Consider the following 25,037-nt stretch of genomic DNA (forward strand, 5'->3'; position numbering starts at 1 on the left):
TTTAAAATTAGATTTCATTTGAATTCTCCCCCAAAATTGAGATGTGCACAATAGAATAGGTTCGATCTCTCGCTCTCCCAAACATCAGTAATATGTTGTTGTTTTTTTTAGGGAATGTTTAGAAGGATGCTTAAAGGTAAATCAATGAGCGGGTTGAACCTGAATCCTTTTCTCTTTTTTTTTTCTTTTCTAAATCCAGGTTGCTTCCTCCCTTGTGGTGGAAAACACACAGTACCTACTTTAAGACACAAGCTCAAGGCGAAATAATCGATGGAGTCTTCTAACCACTGGTGGTTCAAAAAAAAAAGAAGTCAGTCCAGTCAGTGAAATAATATCACCTCTGGAGAGCTGCTTCGGAAAGAGGAAAAGGCCAAATGATGAGACAGAAACTACTTTTCCGTCAAATTGGGGGACGGCTGCTGGAGAGGACTCAGCCTTGCCGATCTCCTGGCATCCGCGGGCACTGACCTCTAGCGGCGTCTCAACACTCTGTGTAGTGTCGGGTGATTCATCAGTGATGTGTTTGCAATGCCGCCGCCATGACACGCGGCACGTCCTCCTCGCCAAGGTCCGGCAACTCTGCCAACAGTCATGTGTCAAATCAACAGTCGGAGCTGCCAAACATGGCAGCGCACTCGTCGACACCCCGCGGGGTGTAAAGACATCTTTTTGTGTGTCTGCAAGAAAGTCAACTGGCCTCCGCGTAGCACTTGGAGAAAAACCTTCATGATGCTTCATGAGTGGCATGTTTATCAGTTGCCAAGCCACACCCCGCTAGCGCAGACTGGCCAATCGCAAGGCAGCACAATGAGCTCCAACACACGTTTCCAAATGAAGGATAAAAAGCTGCGTTGCTATGCAGTCATCAGCATCGTCTGTTGAAAAGCTCAAGTGCAAGTAAGTTCCACTTAGCATCTGTGGTGCTAACAAGCTAACAAGGCTAGTATTGCTCGCTATGCTGCGTTAGCATTTCCCCATTTTACTTTCAAGTGGTGGATATCACCTTCAAAGGCTACTTGCACACCCATCTGTCATTTTCTTCTGACAATGGATGTCGTTTTGGCGAAACAAGCACCGATAAAGAGCCGTTCAAAAAGTTAGCAATAAAATGCGTAGCTTCCCCTTATTTAAATGACAAGCGCAGTGTTTACCTGCCAGCTCGCTCTCATTTTGCACCACTTTACCCAAATCGCTACTTTGGGAAGCCATTCACGCACTCGCGTGAAGGGCGACAAAAGCTTTCACCAGCCGCTATCTGAATTCTTCCATCAGCCGAGCAGAGGGCGAGCGCAAGCGTCAGAATGAGCTAATGGGAAAGAAAATAGGGAACGTGACGCGGCCCATCGGAACCCCTCAAAAGGAAGGCGTTATAAAATCCACTTTGGTTAAGCGATGTCAGAGTCCTCCTCCATCCCTGCGACACGCTCTGATTGCAGCCGGGACGAGACCGTTTAGTCCTCCCGCCTCCCACACTTGCTCCAATTCGTCTCCGGGCAGCCAGGGAGAGAAAAGGTCCTTCCAAATGTCAAGCAGTTCGTGCTGCTGCGAAAATGCATGTCGAGCTTCATCGGCGCTCAGTGCAGAGTCGGCATTGGCCTCGATTATGTCTCCTGACAACTGAATCCACTTCTTCCTAACACCCTCTGACTTGCACTCGTTTTATTATTTTTTTTTTCCCCCCCTCCACATCCTTGGCTGCATCATTCTGTTTAACTTTCTGCTAGAAGACTTTAGCTTTCTCTGAAATGGAACTGGGAATATTTTGGATTGAGTAGTCATCTTGCAGAACAATTCTGTGTTTGTTTGTTTTTTACATTCGTTTGGCTTTTTTTGTGTGTCGACTCGGCGTGTAAACGGTACATCAAAATTTCAGTTAGTTACTGTCTGAAGCTACTTCTGAGGCAGGTGAACAAAGTCTTGCAAATGAGTGTTGTCACGAAGCCCAAAAAAAAAAAAAAAAACGCACTCATGTTTCTTGTTCAAATATTTAGACGATAACATCTTTGAAGGAGCGATAACGTTATTAAGACGGCAGCTGATTACTTTTCTGCCCGGTTGACCGAAAGCGAGTCATCAGCTAACGGGGCTTTGGGCTCTAATTAACGTACGAAGAGTTCCGCCCTTCCCGATCCCGACGTCCCCGAGTCCCCGAGGCAATAACAACGGCAAGACGGCGCAATCCTCTGCAGGTCAGCGCGCGATCCGATACCAGACGCATTAGGCGCTCTCGCTAATGGAGACGGGAGGGCGCCGTCCCAGATGGAGTTCCCGCGGACGGCTTGTTAGTAAAGTCATTCCGGACCGTGGTGACCTCTTGCAAGGTTTTAAAGAAAAGCATCATCAGGCAGCAGGTAGCGGGCGGGTCGAGGTGGCCATTTGAGGGGACGCCGCGCGAATGGTACGGGGCGGCAAATGTCTTGATGGGCCATTTTTGACGCTCCGCTGAGCCGCAATTACCGTCAAGACAGGAAGAGGGAAAAATGGACCCCGGAGGCGGATAAAGTCACATTAGTGAATTAAGCTAATCCGTCGCCAGCGCCAATAGGGCCGACGACATCTGGAGTTTGCGGCGGTTAACCTCCGGATGTTCTCTTTGCTGGTCGCGTCGAGCGCTTGTTAGCGCTTAGCAGTTTTGACAGATGAATATTAGCTCTTCAGGAAAGATGGATCCACACACACACGACGAGATGAGCTTGTAGGTCTCATAATCTAACGATAATTCGAACAAAAACAATACAAGACCAGAATTTTTTTTTTTCACTTTTGTGTGGGCTTTTTTTTGTGCCTACATTCTTGGGTAACATTGATACCACCAAATAATTTTGTCATGTCGGCGAGAGGCCTAGAACTGATAGCAATGACTCCGCTAAAATTAATCCAGAAACCAAACCAAAGCAAGATGAGACAAGAAAATGTGTTTTTTGATTCGATTTTACTTTGGCTTTCTTGAGTGCCGATATTCTTCACTATCATTAATACCAACGAGGGAATTGTCAACGACGTCAATTAAACTAAAACAAATTGCTCAAAACAAACAAAGAAAAACTGTTTTTTAATTAATTTTTATGCTTTTTTTTGTGCACCTACTGTATATTCTTTGGAGTTATTTATTTGGTTAACGCCAGGCATTTTACAGCATTTTGACTGATCTTTTAAGACCCATAAAATGTTCAGTTCTGTGACAATATGCAAATATACGGTAAGCTAAGTATCGAATCAACCAAATAAAAAACCTTTTCCATACTTTTGTAATCAGCAGTGGATTGTTTTTTTCCCCAAAACACCAGTTTCTGACAAAATAGCAGAGAAAAATAGCTTTTTTTTGTGAAAAGGAACTTGTTAAGTACAAGAATGACTTTGACGCTAATATTTGTTGCTTTTGGGACACCTCCAACTATAAAACAACAAAAATTCAGAACAGGAAAATATATATATTTTTTTTTAATTAGAGCTCAGTATTGTTCATTCGATTTAACATCATCATTGCTCTCCTTTTTTTTTTTTTTTTAAAAACAAATAAATTAAAAATAATTAATAAATGTTTTTTTTTAAATATATATACATATATATATATACATATACACACATATATATATATATATATTTTTTTTTTGTATGTGGGTGAGTATGTGCGTGTGTGTGTGTGTGCGTGCGTGCGTGCGAGCGTGTGTGTATTCATCAGTTCACCTAAAGCCCATTAAAAAAAATCCCATACTAATAATATAATATAATAATAAATTGCCAAATGCAGAAACATCAATGTAAGAACAGGAAAATATTAACTCATTCACTCCCAGCCATTTTCACTGAAGCAACCCCCTTCGCACCTGCCTGTTTTACATTTTGACTGATTTTGCAAGGCCCACAGAATATTGTGTTCTATTGCTATAAAAACATGGAAGCTACCAAAAGAAAGATTAGAGTCTCTTCTTTCATCAGGAAAAAAGTATATTTCTATCTGTTTCCATTTTGCAGTAATTAGCATTAGAATATAGCTAAGATTCATCATTATTCACAAATCTGTTTAATACACTGGTGAAAAAAGTATTTTTGCAACATGGTTGATCTCTTATACTCTGCTGCCATCTGCTGGCCGTTTTTGTCATAATTACCATTGCTTCAAGCATTCTCTTCAGTTCAAAGGCTGCATTAAAGCCTTCTGTATGCTCTAGCTTTAAAAATAAAATAAAACGTCTAAATGTGTTTTTGGGACAATGGGAATATTTAAAATATGTTTTTATACGTTTTGGGGAGCAAATGAGTTAATGATGATGAAGGACGATATTTTTGTCACAGATTGCTCCTCCAAAAAGTATCCAGAAACCAGTGTGAACTGGTTTTAGGTCACAGATGCATCCAGGAGCCAGAGGCTGAGCTACACTGTATTTGTTTCTAAAGTCGTACCAGAAAATCCTAATCGTAATCCACGAAGCATTTTGTCCACTTATGATAAGACGGCAAGTAAAACGTATGCCGCGACGACGTGAACGGCTCTCCTCAAATGTCAGGCTGTGTTTAAAATGCCTTCCGCGCCGTCGTTCCGCTGTGGAAATTGAATTTAGCCGTCAATACGCTCACCAAGGTCGTTAAATTACCAGCTCGTTACAGCGCCGCACCGCCAGCTTACGTTATTCGACATCATTCCTCCGAAGGTCACCGCTCCGCTCCTTGTTTTTTCCCTCGTCGTTCCATTCAGACAAGCCTTCGTCATCTAGGTGATTATGTAATGTCACATCCACTTAGGAAACGCAGAGATGCTCTTATCAGATTCAAGACCGCAACAACGGCGGCGAGTTATCCTGACTCGAGACGGAAAAACGGAATGTTGCTCAAGATTTAAAGGAAGGCGAGAGTGTAAACTCTGCTTGACCTCCATTTTGGTGGTCTGGAACGCCAAACAAGTCCACTGAAAACACTGCTTAGTAAAGAAGCATATACTTTTCGTGGAATGCTAATATCCATTTAATCTGTTAGTTAATTGGACTGTGCAGTGGGAAAGTTGTAATTGATTGGGACGCTCAGAAATTACAGGTTGGTGCTCCGAAAATTGCTGGAATTTTAATGAAACTCTGTTCCGAAAGTCTTAAATACTATCCAGGGCTCCTGTTCAAGCCGGTCAGGGTCCGTTTAAGCTTACTTCTTTCCTGGGATACGCACTAAAACGCTTTGGACTCTCAGAACTTAATGTTCGGCGGTCAAACAGCTCTCAAGTTTGAAGGAAAATTAGGTCTGAAAGTCTTCTCGGGAATCCACGTGTTTAAGCCTGTCAGGGTCCATTCAAGTGTGCGGCGCTTGAGGAGTAGCCTACTTTTTTTCTTGGGATACACACTGAATGCTTTGGACTCTTGCAATTTTGGCCCAAAAGGCTTCACGAATCTAGAACTCCTTTTTAACTCTTTCACTGCCAGACGTTTTCAGAAACGGGTTGTCGCCAGTGCCAGCTGATTTAAGCATTTTGACTGATCTTTCAAGGTCCACAGAAAATGTTGTGTTTGGACTATGGAAACACACATACTACCAAATGAAAGATTGGACCCTCATCTTACATCAGAAAAAAAAGTTTGTTTCTACCTTATTCCGTTTTTCAGTAATCAACAATAGAAAATGGTTAGTTTCACCTCTGTTTTGAAACAAACGTCTTTTAACGTCTTTGGCACTCCTCCATAGGATTTTACTAAACGTTATTTAACGTTTTTGGCAGTCAACTCTACGCACTTGATCAGAGACAGTCCTCCAATAAATACCACCACGTAGGTGGCTTTGAAAAGGTGCCAAATTACGACCAAGTCGTACGTGTTTTAGTTTGACGACCTCCATCGGCCATGTTAAATAGCGCAAAAATACTTAAGTGAGACTCGAGACCCGGTCCGGCTGGTCGGAAGACGAGTATTTATCTGACTAAGCTATTTGTCCTGTGATTGTTTTAGTGTTGACTACATGTTTTGTAAAAGGTCTACAACCTCGCTGTGACTTTTCCTAATCTCAACCTTTGGTGTCCCATGTAAAGACGCAATGTGGACTTTACTGTACAACCTCACTGAAAGCCTCATCACATTAGTCCGTGACGGGGAATTGACATACATGTCAACACTAAAAATGAACACTAAGATCATTACTGGACTGTTTACTGTTTGGTTTTTTCACTATTTAACATGGCCAATAGAGGTCGCTCAACTCCAGTACGTGACACTTGGTCGCGTTTTGGTGCATGTTAAAACGACCAATATGGTCGTTATCGTTGGAGGACTTGTTGCTTGAGCAGCAGCTTACTTCTTTGCTGGTGTACACGCTAAGCGCTATGGGACTTTTGGAACTTTGGATTTCGGCAGAATTTGAAGGAAAATTGCACCCAAAAAATCTGTTTCCTAAGTCTTAACTAGAATCCAGAAGCCCCATTTGAGCTATTTAACTCATTCACTCGCAGCCATTTCCACTGAAGCAACCCCCTTCGCTCCCGGCTGTTTTACTGGATTTTGACTGATTTTGCAAGGCCCACAGAATATTGTGTTCTATTGCTATAAAAACATGGGAGCTACCAAAAGAAAGATTTGAGTCTCTTCTTTCATCAGGAAAAACAAGTATTTAGCCAATTAGCATTAGAATATAGTTAAGTTTCATCATTACTCACAAATCTGTTTTAAAAAAAAATTCAACATGGCCCTGGTTGATCTCTTATGCTTTGCTGCCACCTACTGGCCGTTTTTGTTATAACTACCATTTCTTCAACCATTTTTTGCAGTTGAGAGGCTGCATCAAAGCCTTCTGTATGCTTTTAAAAAAAAACATTTAAAAACAGTATAAATAGTATAAATACGTCTTTGGGCCACTTAAAACATTGAAAATAGAACGTATTTATGTTTTTGGGAGCAAATGAGTTAAGGGCCAAGCGGTGCTCTTAGAGCCCCGTTTCTTTCATGGAACACGCACTCAATGGATTTGATCGACACCTGGCTGATTATTTTCAGTGTTCTTCTGAGGAACGAGGCAAGAGAGCAACTTGTGCTTTTTCAAGTGCCTCCAAATCCGGCTGCTAATGTGCCGTATCACTCGCCGAGACGTTAATATTCCGCGGATTATCTCCATCACGACCCTCGCCCGCGCACCCCCGCCGACATCCAGGACATCGAATTTGGTGTCTGCAAAACATTCATTTCTACCAGGGGTTTATTTTCTTCTCCCTTTTTGGTCTGGTTTTATTTTTGCTTCACGTTGTCGCCGTTGAAGGATGCGGCGCTCTGAGGGTCCGCGATAAGTGGCTTCGCTCGGCTTCTCGCTGGGTCTGCGCTAGATAGGTGAACACTAAGCTGAGCTGCGGGGCTGCACGGTTATCTACGAGCGCGCACGCGCGTACAGTGAGCGTATGGCGGCGTCGTTTGGGAGAGAGCACTTCAATGCGTTCATGTTGGTGCGTGGATTTAAATGCGCTTGATGGTTTTAACGTAACGAGCTGAGCGGTGACACCGCACAAGTTATCGGAGGATGCGCAAAGCTTTCAAATTGGACTATTTGTCATCCCAAATAATGCCCAAAAGCATGGCTTGAAAGGTTAAATGATGTATATTTGCACAATTTAAAAGCAGTTAGCAACAGAATCACCGTCTTTATTGGCATGACAACTTCAATGTAGCGTACAAGAAGGAACGTGAAATCAGAAATCGAGGAAAAAAAATTCAACAGGGGTGTAAGGTGCAAGAATTTTGTTGATGATTTTGTTACTTCATCTATTATATCTGATTTGCTCATTTAAAAACGGAAAAAAGCAGTATTTATTATTACTATTAGTAATTTAAAATAATTGGTAAAAGTAATTTAAAGTGGTATTTGACTCATTGAGCCATTTTCAGCTGTAAAAAGTTAATATTTTGTCTACAACTTTATTGATTTTCATGTACTATTAAAACATTTATTAATTTTTTTAAAGCCACTTTCCGTCGACTGAAAATGACTTCAAAGGTGCTCAGGTAAACGACCAATCACGCTTCACCCATGTTCAAGGTTTGGTCACGTGACGTTAGCAAACTGAGCCATGATTGGTCGTTACCCGTTTCCTGGGTACGCGGGATGTCATCTTCAGTCTTCAGCAAGTGGAAAAATGTGTTTTTAAAGTATTAATTGTACTTAAAAAGTAACGGTGTTTTCACATGAATTATAGACAAAAGATTATGTTCTTACTGCCGAAAATGGCTAAATGAGTCGAGTATCCCTTTTAATTAAGGAAATTGTTTAACATTACTGTAATATTTGTTTTATTTTTATTGTCTGTATTACTTTGTATATTTGCCCTATCCTTTTAAAATATTTAATATTTTATCAGATTTGATTATTTTGAATTTTGAACTATTTGTGTGTGTGATCATTTCTTGCTTTTGTGCCACATATTCATTTATAATGACTTTTTATTATTTATATATATATTTTAAAATTATCAAATGATCTCAAAGAGCAACATCGTTTTGTGTTTAATTTGATTAATGTAATACTTTATTTTATTCTTATTTAAACTATTATAACATATATTTATGTTAAAATAATCATTTTAAATTTACTTCAACAATTGTCACAACAAAGTAACTCGCAAAAAATGCAACATTTTGACTAATTGTTGTAAACTACTTGATATAAAATCCTACTTAATTCAGGTAAAAACAGGCAAACTGTGTTTGTGTACCCTTGAAACTGCTCAGTTGAAAATAAGCGAATATAAGCTAAAAAAAAACAAAAAAACTGAAATTGAAATGAACCCAATATGGCTCACAATAAAATAGTTATTGTTAGCCCAGCATTTTTAAGGTTGTTATTCTTGTCTGCTGCAAACCAGTCTTTCAAATAAAAATAATCCCGTTTTTTAAAAATCCCGCCTAAACATAGTTAGCCTTGTCGGTAGCAGTAAGTTTCCGTTTTTGAAAAGCAATAAAAAATAAAAAAAAAAGTCAGCAATAGTTTTTCAAGTTTTTGAAATGAAGTGCCGGCGTTGCCTGCCGCTTCTTGTATTGATGGCTGCACTTTTAACTGCGTTGGTCGTTTCCATGCGCGACCTTTCCACGCTATTCGCTCGGCCGTCTTTAGCACTAATGCGAGGTGGCAGATGACGGCGGCGGCGTTCCGGCAGGTGGGCGAGGTAGAACGCTGAAATGATGACTGGACGCCCACCCCCCCCCCCCCCGCAAACCCAATTGTTGCCCTCTCGTGTGCCGTTAGCACGTGGAATTCAAATGTAATCAAGTGTATTTAATTAAGCCGCCGGCAGATGGTCGCACGGGCGATTTCACGCCGCCTTATGTTTTACGCTCAACATCAGAACCCGACGGGAGAGTGTCATGGTGTGAATGTGACTTTCTACCCCGTCAGCTTTTAAGGGCGGGCTGATCCATCTTCATGATGATGCCCGTCACAAATCCACTTTCTGGAGTAAACAAATGTAACTTTTTTTTCTTCTTTTTTTTTTTTTGGGAGGTATGAAGTGTCACCTCCAATCCGTCATGTCTGGCGCATCCGTAGTGTCACATTCCCACCCACTCTCTTCCGACCCGTGTTATTAAGCCGCTTATGATTCTCCCGTCATCCGCGCCGTCTGATGGAGTGCCTATATACATATATTATTCATCTGATTGGTCTTTCTTAATCACCTCGCAAGTGGCAGAAATGAATCGCTGCGGAAATCCTCCCGTCTGTCTGCATGTCAGGAATTGTTTTCCACTCCTCCTATTTTGTGATTTGTTGCATTTGGGAAGAAGAAATCAATGGATTATTTGACAAGTGGCCTATAAAAAGAACATTAGCAAAGTATGAGAATTGAATGACAGGAAATGCTATGTTTAAAAAAAAAAAAAAAAAAGGGGGGCTACATTTTCAGCTACAAAACAATATCTATTTATATAAATGTGCAAATCTTCCTTAAAAAGATTTGTACAAATATACTGTTGGCACATTTGCTTGGAGCATGCGGTCACATGACCGAGTAAACTCAGCACAGAAGGTGTCAAAGATGATAGAGGCAAGAGCGTACACTTCCACCCACGTTACAACAATAGCTTGCTGTAGCCATAGCTAAGCTAGTTCGTCGCTAAGGACCCTTTCATTTGTTGCGTGAGATATTAAAGCAGTCAATTATTCCCGTTGCTATGATGACGTCTCGGAGACAAAGACTTCTTCGATTGATTGAAGCATTATGACTCAAATGGGAAAACTATGAATCGGCGTTCCGCTATTTAATTTGAGTGCCGACAACCTTCTTTTTACACTGCAGAGCATAAAAAAAAGTGTATTGTAAATAATTATTATTATATTTTATATTTTACATTTCTTTAAAAATATTTTTCAAATTATTTGTTTTACTTTTTTTTTTAATTATTATTATTTTACTAAATACAATGTATTACTTTCATACAAAATCTAGATCTGCTGCCCAACTATTTAAAAAAAATGTTTTGAACATAAAAATATAATATAAAGAAGAGCATTTTATAACATAAAATAGGTTTGTAGTATTTTTTTTTAATGGCAGTATTTTAACCCACCCCGCTCTGCCCGACTATTCCCCAAAATTTCTGTCGGCAGAAAAATTTTAGGAAACAAAAAATTAAATATTAATAATTCAACACAATCCTCACGTGCACTACTTAAACAATGGAATAATTATCTCATTGTTTCATTAATATTTTTTGTTCTAACATCGTTAACCTGCTGCCTGACGAGCAATTTGAAAATATAAAGTAAATATTTTTATGTTTTCATGGCAGTATTGACCTGCTGCCCGACTAGTTCCCCAAAATTATTTGACACCCAAAATCAATCCAATTTAGAAATTTTAAAGAAATATTGTTGTTTTTGATGACAATATGGAACTGCTGCCCAACTAGCAATAAACAAAAAGTACATTAAAAATTGATTTGATAAAATGTATCTACGACCTTTGAGGGTGAAATTGGCCGAAATCCGCCTGCCCGTGAACTTATCGGCACCGGACAAAGCTAATGACATGGCTGAGAGTGGCCATCGTGAGCACCATTAAAAAGATCCAATTAAAGTGAGCGAGGCGCTGCCAGAAGCATTCAGCCAAGGATCCCACCCCCCCCCCCCCTCGTCCGTCGGTCCGCCCGACCGAGCTATCGCGCTTAGATAGGTGGCGGGTGGGAGGGGCCTCTGAGCAGGCCTCGTAATTGGATATTGACTTAATGGGCACTTTGTATCGGCGGGTGACAAAAGACGCCTTTCGGAAAGCTGGCAAATGAGTTTATGGAGGACGGCGCGCTCTTGCGTCTGCACTGCGTAGATTGTTTAAGAGGAACAATTACAGCCTGTCACTGTCAACCATGATGGATGTTTACTATGGAAAAAACAATGAAGCTAAACATAGACTAAAACCTACAGCTTTTGTCGCTCTTTTTTCGACTCCTCTTTGGAGCGCACTTAAACTTTAAAGTTTGTGGTTTGGCACACACAAAATACAATTTAGCTAGTTTTCAGCGAATCTAAGAAACTATAATTCTTTTCATAAATAAAGATTCTATGCAGTAGTATTGGAAAGGTACATGTTTTTTGTAACACAATCCGATATAATCTTTTTAACCTCTTTTATTTATTTTCTTGGTTCCCAGTTCCTTTTATCATATTTTTTTTTTAGATTTGTTTTTGCCTTTTATTCAGTTTTCTTTTAGCTTTTAACTTTTGTTTTCTTTGAGATTTTAGCTCCACTGTTTCCTGAGTGCCTTTCCCAACATGGTTTCTCTGTGCCCCGACATGTTTTTTGTTTTTTGGGATGTGTGTGTGTGTTGGGGTTGGGTGTTTTTTTTTCTTTTTATTGTATTAGGGATGTTTAAATTGTTTAGCACCTTGAGTTGCATTTTAATGTATGAAAGGTGCTGTATAAATAAAGTTTGATTGATTAAACTTTGATATATTCAACAAACTGACGACCTAATGTACGGTTTTATAAAAAACAACCAACATTTTTCCCTTCAATGAACCATATGTAACATTTTTTTTGTTATTAATTATGTGTTTTTAAAGATTTATATTCTATCTTCATATGAGCATGAACACCTAAAGACAATTCAGTCTTTTCAGTCTTTCTCTAAAATATCAATATACATTTTAAAGTCTCCAATGAAGTGTTCTAAGATTTTTTTTTTTCACCTCAGCGAGGCCACGAGGTCTCGCTATGAGATGATTAGCGCCAGCTCGTGTGCCATGATTATCCCCGACTTCTTGACCGGCTGGGCTGCCAGTTCATATCCGAAGAAAGCTGGAAGCCGCGGGGGTGGGGGTGGTGTTTGATTGGTGTCAACCCGTACTTTCGGCTCGTCCCAGGCCCGGGGGCCGAGCGGTCACAACGGGGGCGTTAGCTGCGAATTAACCAGCAAACAGATTGTGTCATTCATTGTGCGCTAATGTAGCGTAGCGGCGGCGGGATTAGGCTGACACAGCGGCACGTTGCCGTCCCGCCGTGGACACCCGCCCCCACCCTCCCACCCCTCTTCTAAAACCAAAGAGATGACATCAGCTATCCACAATCTCCCTCACCCCGTCGGATCTCCCGACTGTAAAAAGTTCCTGGTAGTCAACCCTGAATCATCAAGCGTCTCTCAACGGAACTGCAAACCGCAAACTGCAAACTGCGACCTACTTTTGATCGTGGAATTGATAAGACGGAGCTTTAGGCGTGATGAAAGGAGCTTTTCAAACCTTTACGCAACCGAGGACGGGAGACCTCGCTCTGGTTCCACGTTGAAAAGATGACACCGCGGTAGGTTAGTTGTTATTGTGTGTCATCCACCTGAACGCCGCAATCCGTGTCCTACTTCTGAGACAGACTGTAATGAAGGGTCTGAAAATGTAGCCGGGAAATGTAGCTGTTGTAACAGTTGTATCGAAGTTTTTGCAGAATAGAAAGCTGCGTTGCTGCGTTTGACATGCAAAGGGCGGCCCGTGCGCTAATGTGAGGCGACAAGCCGCGAGAAACCGTAGCATGCTGAGAACAAAAAACCCCCAAGTGCATTTTATGAAGCGGAAACATGAATAAAACGTCTTCTAATGACGTGACTCTTCAGCCTACTGGCGAGCCTAATGACTTCAGCCACATAGTGGAAGGTTGCTTCTAGTTTTGTGGACGTTGACCTTCGCTCGCCCTAAATTAAGCGTTGATTTCCGACTTCAGTTCTTATGCTTTGAGATCGGCAGTGGCAGAGTCGCATCTTCTCACCATATTGATTGTGTTGCATAAGATTGTTTTTCTTGAAGTAGGACACGGCGCTTCCCAATTATTTTTGGTTACACTCCGCCCCCTTAGGCAGAAGAAAATATTTCACGTCCCTCTCAAACCCTCCGTCGTGACTATAAAGAGTATCCATTGACTATAAAATTGTAAGAAGTACAGTCACTTCTACATACGTTGTAACATTGTGTCCTTATTGACATTAAACACAAAATAAATATAGATCAATTTACAACAAACAATAAATAAATTTTAATTTTTCGATGCTGTCTATTACAAGTTTGTTCACTACACTTCATATCGCTTATGTGGTGTGCTTGAGCATGATGGGTGCAAAAAAACAACCAACCTATGCTTCATATCGGTAATATTTCTAGTGCGTCACTGCCACCTACTGTAGTGGATGTGCAATTACACTTTATGCTAGTACAGGGGGGAAAAAATCATGTTCACCCCCTTTCCCACTAGGGGGGGCTTGCCCCAGTATTTGAGACCCACATAAGCATATGGGATGCTGCCTAAATAGGCTGCGGAAAGGAAATCAAAACAGGAAGTATGCTCATCTGTCTCTCGAATGCTAATGCTGAATGAAATGAGAGGTAAGTTCAGTACTAAATGGAATAAAAAAAATTTTAATGAAATCTTTTAGATGGAGGGCACTGCCTTAACAGGCTGCAGAAAACTTTGAAACGTAAATAAGCAAAGAGTTGTCTGGTTCAAAACGATTTTGAGCGATCAAGCAAGTGCTTAAAAGGACATGGTTGTCAGAAACTAAAAAGTGTCTGTCGAGACGGGCAACAGAAGAAATTGAACATGAGTATGCACAGTTGTAGCTATGCTAACAGAAAAAAAGCACAGTTGTATTGGGCAGTATTGTGTGAACTTGCAGATCGCTGCTTAGACGGGCTGCGGTAGACACAGAAACAGGTGCAGTACAAGACAACTTTAAATGGACAAAATTTAAATGGACATTCTTCTAAAAAAAATTAAACATGGCCTAGGATGGTGCTGCCTAGACGGGCTGCAAAAGAAATTGAAACCGGATGTGTGCTTAGTCATGTTTCTTATGCCAAATAAACAGCGATAGTGGAAACAAGGAATGACAGTACAGTTGAGATATTTTTGCCGCCTTAATGGGCATGAAGAGCATCTGAGATAATATCAAGCAACAAGGCCAACCCCTGATTCTACTGCCACCTTCTGGCTCATTTTCACACAACAATGTCATCATCAGCTACCATTAAACCAACTCCTTCTCAATCAATTTCCGCATCCCGTCTCTTCTCCTCAGGGGCGGACGATGCAGCCATCAGCGCCTCTGGCTGTGTTCCAGACCATCCCGACGGGTATTAACTTTTCATCATCAGCCCAGCCAAAACGATTCCTCCGCTCACTGGATCCCCCCCCCCCCCCTGCCCCCTCTTCTATACACATGAATGATATATAATCGCGGTTGATTAAAGTCCTCGCTCTGCATCATGGGAGAAATCTGCCAATCGGCGCAGCGGCGAGCAAAGTGCAAAGAAAGCAGCTTTCAGGCCCATCGAGCGCACCCTCCGCGGGCGCGTTTGTCCGCCTGCTAATCCTTGGCACTAATGCCAGGGCATTAGGGCTGCCCCTCACTTCCTAATTGGCTAATGGCGGGATTACGCACCGTACAATGGACCCTGCTGACACTTTTTGGACACTCAAAACAGAGGCTTTGGGGCACTGGGGACGGCATTAGAACCACTAGTGGACATGCTTGTTTCCATTTTCCGCTACCCATTTAGGCAGCACCTTCTTTCATGAACTTTCATGTTCAAATATCCCCGTATTGTACTGATCGCTCTCTTAATTTATTTTAAGAACTAAAATCACTCCTAAACATGAGTCCTGTTTTCTTCCACTGCCCGTTCAGGCAGCTCCCTCCTCGTTATGTTGATACTGCACTTAAGATTTGTTTTCAAGGAGCCACTTGTGAGCATGTACCTTTACTTCCTGTTTCAATGTTCTCTGCTACCCATTTAGGCTGCGTACCACCTTGTTCAAGATATTAACGCTATTTGCAACAAATGTTCTAGTTCCAAATAGTCCAGCACGACAGTGCTGTACAAGTACAAGAGCCACGACTGAGTATTCTTCCTGTTTTGTTTTTTGTTCCCGCTTCCCATTTAGCGAGTACCTTCCAATTTAACGGCCATACAGTACTATAGCATTTTTGTGGATTAAAATTCTACCGTAACACTCTTAGAGCTCTCTTTATTTACCATTAGAAGCCGCACGGAACCTGTTTCATTTTTATTACGCTGCCTGTTAAGGCAGTGCCCTTCTACTTTAAAACAACACTGTGCTGATTGCAACATACATCCTTACTCATCCAAAATAAACCCACACTGTTGTGATCTCTCTCTATTTAAAGCCGTGATGATTTCTTCTGCTGCCCGTTTAGGTTGCTTGTTCCTGAAGGGAAAAAAGGACAAAAGCAGGACAAGCACTTAATGGATAAGCGTTGATGCATTGCACCTGTGCTGTGTTCTAATCTTTCCTCTTAAAGGCCATTAAAGTGTGTATGTGTGTGTTTGCAGTGGCGCAATGAGGTCTTCCAGGGTCTAACGTCTCCATCCACTTGTCACCCGCAGGCACCACCAGGCAGCCCAAGGAAGGAGAGGTCCCCGGGGTGGACTATCATTTCGTAAGCGTCCAGCGCTTTATGGAATTGGAGAAAAGCGGCGCCTTGCTTGAGAGCGGAACTTACGAAGGTGAGCAGGGCCGATTGTGTCCATCCTTCTTCGGCGGCAAATCGAAACAAACGCTTCCTCATGTTGTCACATGGGCTCATCAGGCCCTAATTGTAAAGCCCTTGGCCCCCCTGCACCTCCCTCAAGGGACCCCCTGCCTTCATGACGATAACGCTAACTCCCCAACAAAAGTGCGCCTGTTCATGCAGCTCTTTGGAAAGTGATTTGTAGGGATGTCAAACAATTTTGGCAAGTTGTTTAATGTAAGCAAACAGCAATCAATATTTTTCTTACCGCAACCCGTCGAGGCAGTGCCCGCTTACTTCAGGATAATACCGCTTTAATTTACAAGCGTTCGTCCTGCACTTCTTTTTCTAGCATTAGCGTGGCATTAAACCACTTCTCAAACTGTACTGTCTCATTTCTGTCTTCCGCAGCCTATCTAGGGAGTGCACTTCAAGACAATATTGCGCTTTATTTTACATACAATTTTCTGACTTCAAATTGTCCCACAGATCTGTTTATTTAACATTAGCATTAACTCTACTGAGCATAATTCTTGTTTCGATTTCCCCCAGCCCATTTAGGCCATTCCTCCTCCTACAAGACTTAAATTTACAGTAATTCATTCTGGCACCTTAATTGGCTTGCTCTTTAGCAATACTACTAAGTATAAATTTCAGTATTTCAAACTCTTCTGCAACCCGTTAAGGCACTACCCTCAGTATTTCAATTTCTTCTGCAACCCGTTTAGGCACCGCCCTCCTACCACAACACTTCAGTTTTCAACCACCCGTGCCATTAAAATTGTACATCACCACAGTTATCTCTCTCTTTGTTTAGCATTATAAACACAGTGGTATATGCTTCCTGTTTTGAGATCCTCCACAGCTCGTTTAGGCAGCACACTCCTACTTCAGCATGCAACAACGAACTGTCTCTTTTGTTTGAATTAGTGCTGAAGCATATTGTCTTTATTTAGCATTAGTGTGACTTGGAGCCACTTCTAGACTTGCGTTCCATGTCTACTGCAGCCCGTCTAGGCAACACCATTCTCTTTTAATGCAGAGTATAACAATATAAAATGGCTTAATCAAGTTATATATTTGGTTATCTTATCCATAAAGAAGCATGAAGTAGGAACGCCTGCTCATTTTGATGCCCTGCGATTTCTCCAGATAACTTTTACGGCACGCCCAAGCCTCCCGTTGAGCCCGCTGCTCCGTCGCTAAATGTAACGGAGCGGCTGCTGCTGCTACCGCGCGCCAGACCCAGCTCGGAGGGCAAGCGCAAGCGCAACAAGTCGGTCAGCGACATGGAAAAGGCCAGCATCGAGCCACCGGAGGAGGAGGAAGAGGAGAGGCCCGCCGCCGCCATTATTGTCAACGGCAACGGCATCGCCCTCACTCCAGGTCAGACGGCGGCTGGTTTCATTTCAATTCTATTCATTGCAACCTTTTTTTCCCCCCTGCAAGCATCCCATGATCACATGAAGGGATCGTCATAAAAGAGGCATTGAGTTGGATTTTTTTTTTCTTTTTTGTGATTCCAAAGCCAAAACCACACTGGGGTCCTGTGACCCGTCTAAGCTGGTTTTTACGCACCAGACGTCCAAAATCTGTTCACTTGAAGAGAGGGTTCATCAGTGCAAGTGGCTGCAAGGAGGGAGGGAGGTTTTCCGTCTGTACTTTCTGCATTTTGTTTTGCTTCCCCCCCCCCTCCAATACTTTGCTGCTTTAGTTTAGTTACTTAGCTAGGATGAAGTTTTGGTTTTACCGCAAGGATCTTAAACCAGGTAGGATCCTTTATTTTTATTGTTGTGCACTTCGACTTGTGATGTGTTTTCATGACAATTTCTTTTTCAAATTATTTATGAGTGGTAAAACATAGCAGTAAGCGCTTATGCATCTCTCTCTGTTTCTAATCTGATTTCTTAACCGGTACTCGCTTGATGTAATTGGGGATTAGAGGAGCTAGATTTTCCAGGCATAATCGGGATTCCCCCGGATGTGTGCAGGTAGTCGGCTTGTTCAATCAAATCAGATTTTCTTTTCTGCCCCCAAAAAGGTTCAATTGAAGCGTTTTCTTCTAGAAAATGACTTTTTTTTTTTGCTTTAATTCAATGGACATTGTGCTGCTCCTTATGGTGTACATACCTTGGCCACCAGAGGCAGTATGATACATGCATAAAAACATACATGAAGAAGACGGTCACAACGTCTCAGTAAAGTGCAACAATGTTAGCTCTTCTTTGCAGAGGATAAAGAGTTTATTCTTGACTATTGTTACTATTTGTGTTCAAATAACCGTTGCTGAAAAGGGTTACAACATCACAACACTGATGCCTTTTGTTGGCCCGTCTATGGCGTTTTGCATTGTTAGCATTGAGCTAAATGGATTAACCTAAGACAAAGCTATGTGTTTTTTTTTTTCGACCTATCTTTACATAACATGTAGTACTCATTTTATGTTTAGTTTATCAGTAAGTTTCAACTTGTATTAGCAAAGCCGCCATAAATCTCCTTGGCCTCCCTTCACACGTCTTCATTATCGTTATTTCCCTTTTCTTGACACACGGGTCGTCCCGTGGGGTCAAAATAGGCCCCAGCAGCCTGCTTCTCTTTTCAATCTTGATTGTTCTCAAGTCCCTTCTTGTTTGTCACCGCAGAGTCCAGCGAACATGAGGACAAGAACGCCCCGGGCGACGCTTCGCCCTCGCCGGGCAACGCGCCCGACGCCCCGACCGAGACGGACCCCGGCCGCTCACCGAAAAGCGGCGTCCTGCCCAAGCTGGAGGAGAGCGACGAGCTGGGCCCGCTACCCGACAACTGGGAGATGGCGTATACGGAGAAAGGAGAAGTTTACTTCATAGAGTGAGTGACACATTTAGGACGGCTGCTTGGGTATTTTTATTCTTGTGGGCACATTTCACTGTCAGGGCTACTTACATATTCCAAATCACCAGTTAATACTCATCACAATGATAGATATATTTCAAAAAGATTTAGATTTATTGTTAAAAATTTATTTGTAATACTTATGGTTAAAAATGTCTATTTATACGCTTATTTTGTTTGCTGTGTAGGGAAATTACTTTATAATTACTAAGGATAATATATATATATATATATATATATATATATATATATATATATATATATAATATTTTTGGGTTTATTTTTGTATTTGTTTTAATTAATTTGTACACTTACTTTATTAATTAAGGTAATTTAATGATTTTTTAATGTAATAATTTTCCAGCATCCAAAGTATTTTCTATTGTATATATATATATATTATTTTTGCTTTTGTGTGGTTAGGCTTTTAAAATATTTTAACGTACTTTTTCTGTAGTCATGTATTTTTATCTTCTTCTTTTTTTTATGTCATTTAGAGTACAGTAGAGTTCATTACACCTGCATGGGGAGTTGGAATGATTTTTTATTTGTTTACTAAATTCAAATCTGAAGTATTATGTATTGTTATACATATATCTTGTAGTTTAATTAATAATCATTATTTATTTTTTATTCTATTTGTTTTTCAAGTATTATATATTTTATGAATTCATTTTGTGCGTTTATTTTTCAGTAAATTTGCTTGTGTTACTATTTCAGATTTTATTTTTTTTAATTAATGTTTTTTAATGAAGTTGAATCATGTATACATTATATATTATCTTATTTATTTTTGGAGCATTTTTGTGGTGTTCTTCTTTATCTTTGTATATATATATATTTTTTTACTGCATTTGTGTAAACATGTATTCTTATATTTTTCATGAGTTGTTTTAGTTGCTTATTGTTTTAATCCGAACATTTTTTTTTTTCAAGTTGGGCCACTCCATCTGCATTCCGCTATAATGAGAGACCTCCAGCAAATTAAAAGTATCGATCGGGATTTTTTTTTTTCTCCTCTATTCACCAAAACGTTCCAGCCACTCAATTAAGACTCCGCCAACCTCCCACCTCTCTCACACACCCTCCCTCTCCCGCTTTTTCTCTCTCTCTCTCTCTCTCTTTCACACATTCTCTCCGTTGCTTGCTCACTCACTCCTGTTTTGTCGTCCTTTTCAGCCACAACACCAAGACCACGTCGTGGTTGGACCCCAGGCTCGCCAAGAAGGCCAAACCGCCCGAGGAGTGCAAGGAGGACGGTGAGTTAAACACTCACGCACACACACACACACACACACACACACACACACACACACACACACACACACACACACACACTAGCTGTGATGGAGTCTTATTTATGTACTTCGAGATGGACTGGTGGTTACAAAGAATTCTTTATTCTCCGCTGGGAGCGAGGTGGTGTGTGGTTCAGCCGCCCACACACACACAAACACACACACAGAAAGATGGACAGCCAACAAAAACACACGCGCGTGTCGTCCGTCTCCTTCGTCCTTCCCCTGCGTCCATGACTGATGGACTTTTGTCGCGGTGCGTTCAAGAGCACCAGGATAGAGTTTCCCCGGTGCTAAATTTAACAACCGGGCACGACCTGTCAAGCGCACGGCGCGGTCATAGCGCTCAGTTTGTTCAAAATGGCCGCTCGCACGGACCGCAGACCTACAGCAAGGCCCGACTGTTTGGGTTACCACAAGTGTCATTAAGTTGCAGTAAATTCTGAAGTGTTTTTTTTTTTTTTTTTTAAGTGCCTGACTACATATGGGGGCTGGCGTAACAACTAAATTAACACAATAAACCAATTACTCCTCCCTAAATTAGCTTTGGGCCAATTAAAAGTCCACGTCCTCATCAAAATTTTTGCAGTAATAAATTTAATAATAATGCATATATTTGTGGAGACTGGGTTCAAGTTGTATTTTACAATTTTAAATATGTGCAGAATTTCACAAGTTACTTCATGTTGAAGATTAGATAGCTCTTAATATGAAAAGAAAAATGCACCGAGCTGTCACCAATGTCTTACAACTGCAATTATGCCATCTAGTGGTAGAAAAACGACCTCAAAACAAATCAATATCACACTGTTTTTTTACAGTACAGTACAACTTTTTAATTTTAACTCATTTTTATGAATTATGAAATGACTGTACCAATGACTAAAAGATGCAGTCATATTTCTATTAGTTAGTTAGTATTAACAAGAGTTAGTATTAACAAGAGTATGAAAAATATATTTTATTGTTCATTTTATTGCACATTTAAAAGAGGGATAACATTTTCGATTAATTGTGAGTTAACTATGGAAGTCATGCAATTAATTACGATTAATAATTTTAATCCCCTATTTTATATACTGTATTATAGATTTATTTCGGTATTGCTGTACATCTGTACAATAGAAGGAAGGTCAGACATTTGTTTGGGAATTGTAGTTTTATTTATATATTAGTCAATACTAGTGGCTTTTTTTTATCTTGCACTTGACAAATACTCTATATATAAAAAAACAAAAACAAAAATAAAAAATAAATAAAACTAATAAAAACTCAAATGAAGCATATTTGTAAAAAAAAAAAAAAAAACTGACGAACAAGTGAATCTAAAAAAACAAAAGTCAAAACAAGGTAAAAGCTAGAAAAATGCTAAACTATTTTAATATTGATATATACATATACACATTCTTATTATGGTAACTATGACTTTTATCTTGAAAATTGGTAGTTGTATTTAATTGGCGGTAGGATTATGACGAGGTCCTTGAAAAAAATTCTCCAAAAGTTTGCAAACCCGTGCGCGCGCTATAGTTTGCGTACACGTTCCCTCACTGGCAGCGTTGAAAGGCGCGCGCGACATCACAGCCGCCTTGTCGTTACATAAGCGTCTTGATATTTGCGCCTCCCGTCTCGCTCCATCCACATCGGGATGCGTCTTTGTCCCACTTCCCTTCCCTTCGCTTTGCTTTGCTTCCCTTTCCAGCCGTCGCCTTTGCTTTTGGCAGACGGGAACAAGCAGGTTGTGCTTGTTGTTTGCTTTTGTTCCAAGCGAGCTGAAAATGTTGTTTTTGAAAGTCTTCCTTCCCCGCCGAGCGTACGTTGGCTGGGAAATAAAAACGCCTCTCACCTACGTTCTGTTCGACACTAAACGCCTACAGGAAGGCAAAATGGAGGAGAGTATGTTACAGTATCGATATGCAGGCTATACTAATCTTGTTTCTCACAATACGGTGTCGATACACAACAAGTCCAATTTTGGTATTATAGCCATTTATCTTGTAGTACACTATCAATGCGTCAATCAAATTTATAGCTATTTCTTGCACGATATATTATTGATGCACAAGTCCAATTTTTCATTTTACAGCAATTTTTCTTATGCTACAGTAAAGGTAACGATAACGGCAATATCGTGATATTGCGATATTAAAACTGCCACAATATATCACGTTGTCATGTCATGATTATTTAAGGCTGTTAAAAAAGTCTGAATTCCATTTGTGCAGTTCTAGTACCCTCTGGTGGCAATTTTTTTTAGTGCAGTCTAATTTTTACAAGGCATGTTTTGGCCCTTCTATGTTTAAAATCTATGCTAATGGTCAAATGGAGGGGAACGTAATATGTCAATAATGTGTAGGAACTCAATGTGTGCTTGCATTAAATTAGCAAGTGCCTCAATATATATATATATATAAAACTATAATATTTAAAAAAAAAATGATATAATATTTTTTTATTGTTGTAATGTACAAAAGCACGATATTGCGTGTTTTTTTGTATGAGCTCATATTTTTTTACGATGTTGTGACCTTTTTTTGTATCGCCAACCTCCCCATAATATCGTGACAATTATCGTATCGTGACCTTCATATCGTGATGATATCAAATCGTGATGTTTGGATATCGTTACATCCCTACTACAGTATCAATCTGATAACAGAATATAGTCTTCATAACAATAACATTTTCAATAGCAGCCATTTCTCTTACACTATCAATGCGCAAATGACATTTTGGATTTTACAGAATTTTCCTTATGATTCGGTATCGATCAGTTTTACATTTTGTTTTAAACTGTGGCTTGATATAATTAATGTATTGTTGCTGTTTTTATTATTAGCATTGTTGTTATTTTTTGTCTTTTCCTCTTAGCTGCAGTATCTCGTCTCCGATATCAGGGTGCGCACCATACTTTGGTAACATCTGAAATAAAAAATAAATAATTTTTATGGAGTAAAATGTTTACACTCAGCCATATTTTTCATATTTTTATAATTCTATAATTACATGCTTTCAATGTGCAGCTATCGAACCAAGACCGCTTTTACACCATTGCACCCCCCCCAACAGTTTGAAGTCGACTCCCTGATAGCTCAAGCAGCGCTCTGATTGGCTGTCCTTCAGCTAAAACACACACACCGACAGGAAGTCCGAGCACTCTCGCGCCCCTCCAATCTGACGTCCTCAGCTGTGCGTGGATGCTCTGGAAATACAGGCATCAATCATGTGGCTGACAACGCTACTCCTCGCCTCGGCTCGCACCCCCCCACCCGCGACTCCACTCAAGGTGAAGGAGGGCGCCGCTGCTTCGCGCCCGATAATAACTCACCTGTTGGCGCGCACACGCACACGCACACACCGGTTAAAGTGTGGGTGGTGCGTCAGAGAGTGCTGGAGCAGATTTACGGATGCAGCGGTGGTGTTCAAATGTGCTTCTTATTGACTCTGTAAAGAATTTAGTGGGGCCGCAAAGGTAGCCTTGCTAGCATTTCGGATTGATACTAGAGGTGGGATATCAATAATGATGCAGTGATTTTGCATTCATTAAAAAGTCCAAATTAAATTGGCCATAGAAAATCTTGGGCATCAATAGGATACTGTATCAAAAGAGAAATAGCGATAATATTGACAATATATTGATTGCATATTGTATGTCAAAAGAAATATAAATCATGTTGCTATTTGACACTTATGCATCACAAGAGAATTCTATGGGCGTCCATCTTGTAAGTGCCGACTGGAGCTGTAAATGTTCCAAAACGGCGGTGTTAAAGGTCTTCCTTCACAAAGGGACGGGAATTCTTTCCATTCCACCTTTGGCGGACATCCGTGACCCGGAAGACTTTGACGGCCACAAAAGAAACACTGGCTTGTTTACGAGCTCTTGTTGGCGATCAATGAGAAGGTCGGCCCAGGTCTCCGCCGACACGTTTCTGCTGAGATCCTCACTATGCGCTCCGGAAGGACGCACGGGCGGAATTAAATGGCTTCTTTTTCCCGCAGTTGCCGCTATTTATCACTTTGGACTCGCTGGGAATTGAATCCACAGCTGGGCTGAGGATGGGGGGGCGGGGGGGGGGGTGTTCATGCCAGCCGCATACACGCGCTTTAGCCGCACATGGGTTTTAGCACGCCTCTGCATTCCAAGGTGATAGAATATGACAAATGATAACCTCAAGAGACTTAAGGGGGGGAAGTTGCTCAAATGGGGCGAGGGCTCTCGCAGGGTTTTGAATCGCTTGAAAGCTTTTAAATTGATGATTTGTTGATAATAAGATCAGCGACAAATCAATAGGGGGCAGCGTGGTTGTGGTGCGTTCCATGAAACTGGGAAATTGCGGACGTGCAAGAAAAAGTACATTTTGAATGTCTATCAAAAAGAAAACACTATTTCTAAACAACACAAATACCTGCTCAGTGCACTCATTGGACATGTTTTTTTGTTTACATGTGACCACATCTGCAAATTCCGGGTGCTCCTGAATGCATCATGAGCATGTCAAAGAAGAAATGCTACACCTGTGTTACAAAAGTCATATGAATGTTATGGTGCATTCCAGGAAACTCTGAAATTTCAGATCTACACTCGGACAAGCGCATAGAAAAAAACACTCAGAGAAAAAAACATATAAACAATATTGTTAGAATTTTTTATTATAATAGAAACAAATAGCACTAGCTTAGCATAGCGCAGTTGTCTGCTATGTTATTTTTGTTTGTGTTTAGCTGTAGGTTGGACCAACAAATTCCCAGTAGTCCTGAATGCATCATTTGATGGACTTCCATTGTTGTCAGAAATTAGGAAATGCTAGCTTAAAAAAAAAGACAAAATAATAGGGGTTAGCTTAATACCAGAACATTATGGTGCATTCAAGAAAAACATGACATTTCTGACCTCGGATGAATAAAA

General features: G+C 40.8%; 1 protein-coding gene across 6 annotated transcripts in view; it reads left to right on the forward strand.

The window, feature by feature from the left end:
• Positions 1-25,037, forward strand: part of magi2a (membrane associated guanylate kinase, WW and PDZ domain containing 2a) — an 80,638-nt gene that overhangs the window by 35,811 nt on the left and 19,790 nt on the right. For all 6 annotated transcript variants that reach the window (XM_077543479.1, XM_077543484.1, XM_077543481.1 and 3 more), the window contains exons 3-6: positions 15,835-15,954; positions 17,112-17,345; positions 18,602-18,806; positions 20,010-20,089. In XM_077543479.1, coding sequence (XP_077399605.1) covers positions 15,835-15,954; positions 17,112-17,345; positions 18,602-18,806; positions 20,010-20,089 — 639 coding nt within the window. The remainder of the gene's footprint in view (positions 1-15,834; positions 15,955-17,111; positions 17,346-18,601; positions 18,807-20,009; positions 20,090-25,037) is intronic.

The sequence above is a fragment of the Vanacampus margaritifer genome, chromosome 15 (assembly GCF_051991255.1).
Source record: "Vanacampus margaritifer isolate UIUO_Vmar chromosome 15, RoL_Vmar_1.0, whole genome shotgun sequence".
Lineage (NCBI taxonomy): Eukaryota > Metazoa > Chordata > Actinopteri > Syngnathiformes > Syngnathidae > Vanacampus > Vanacampus margaritifer.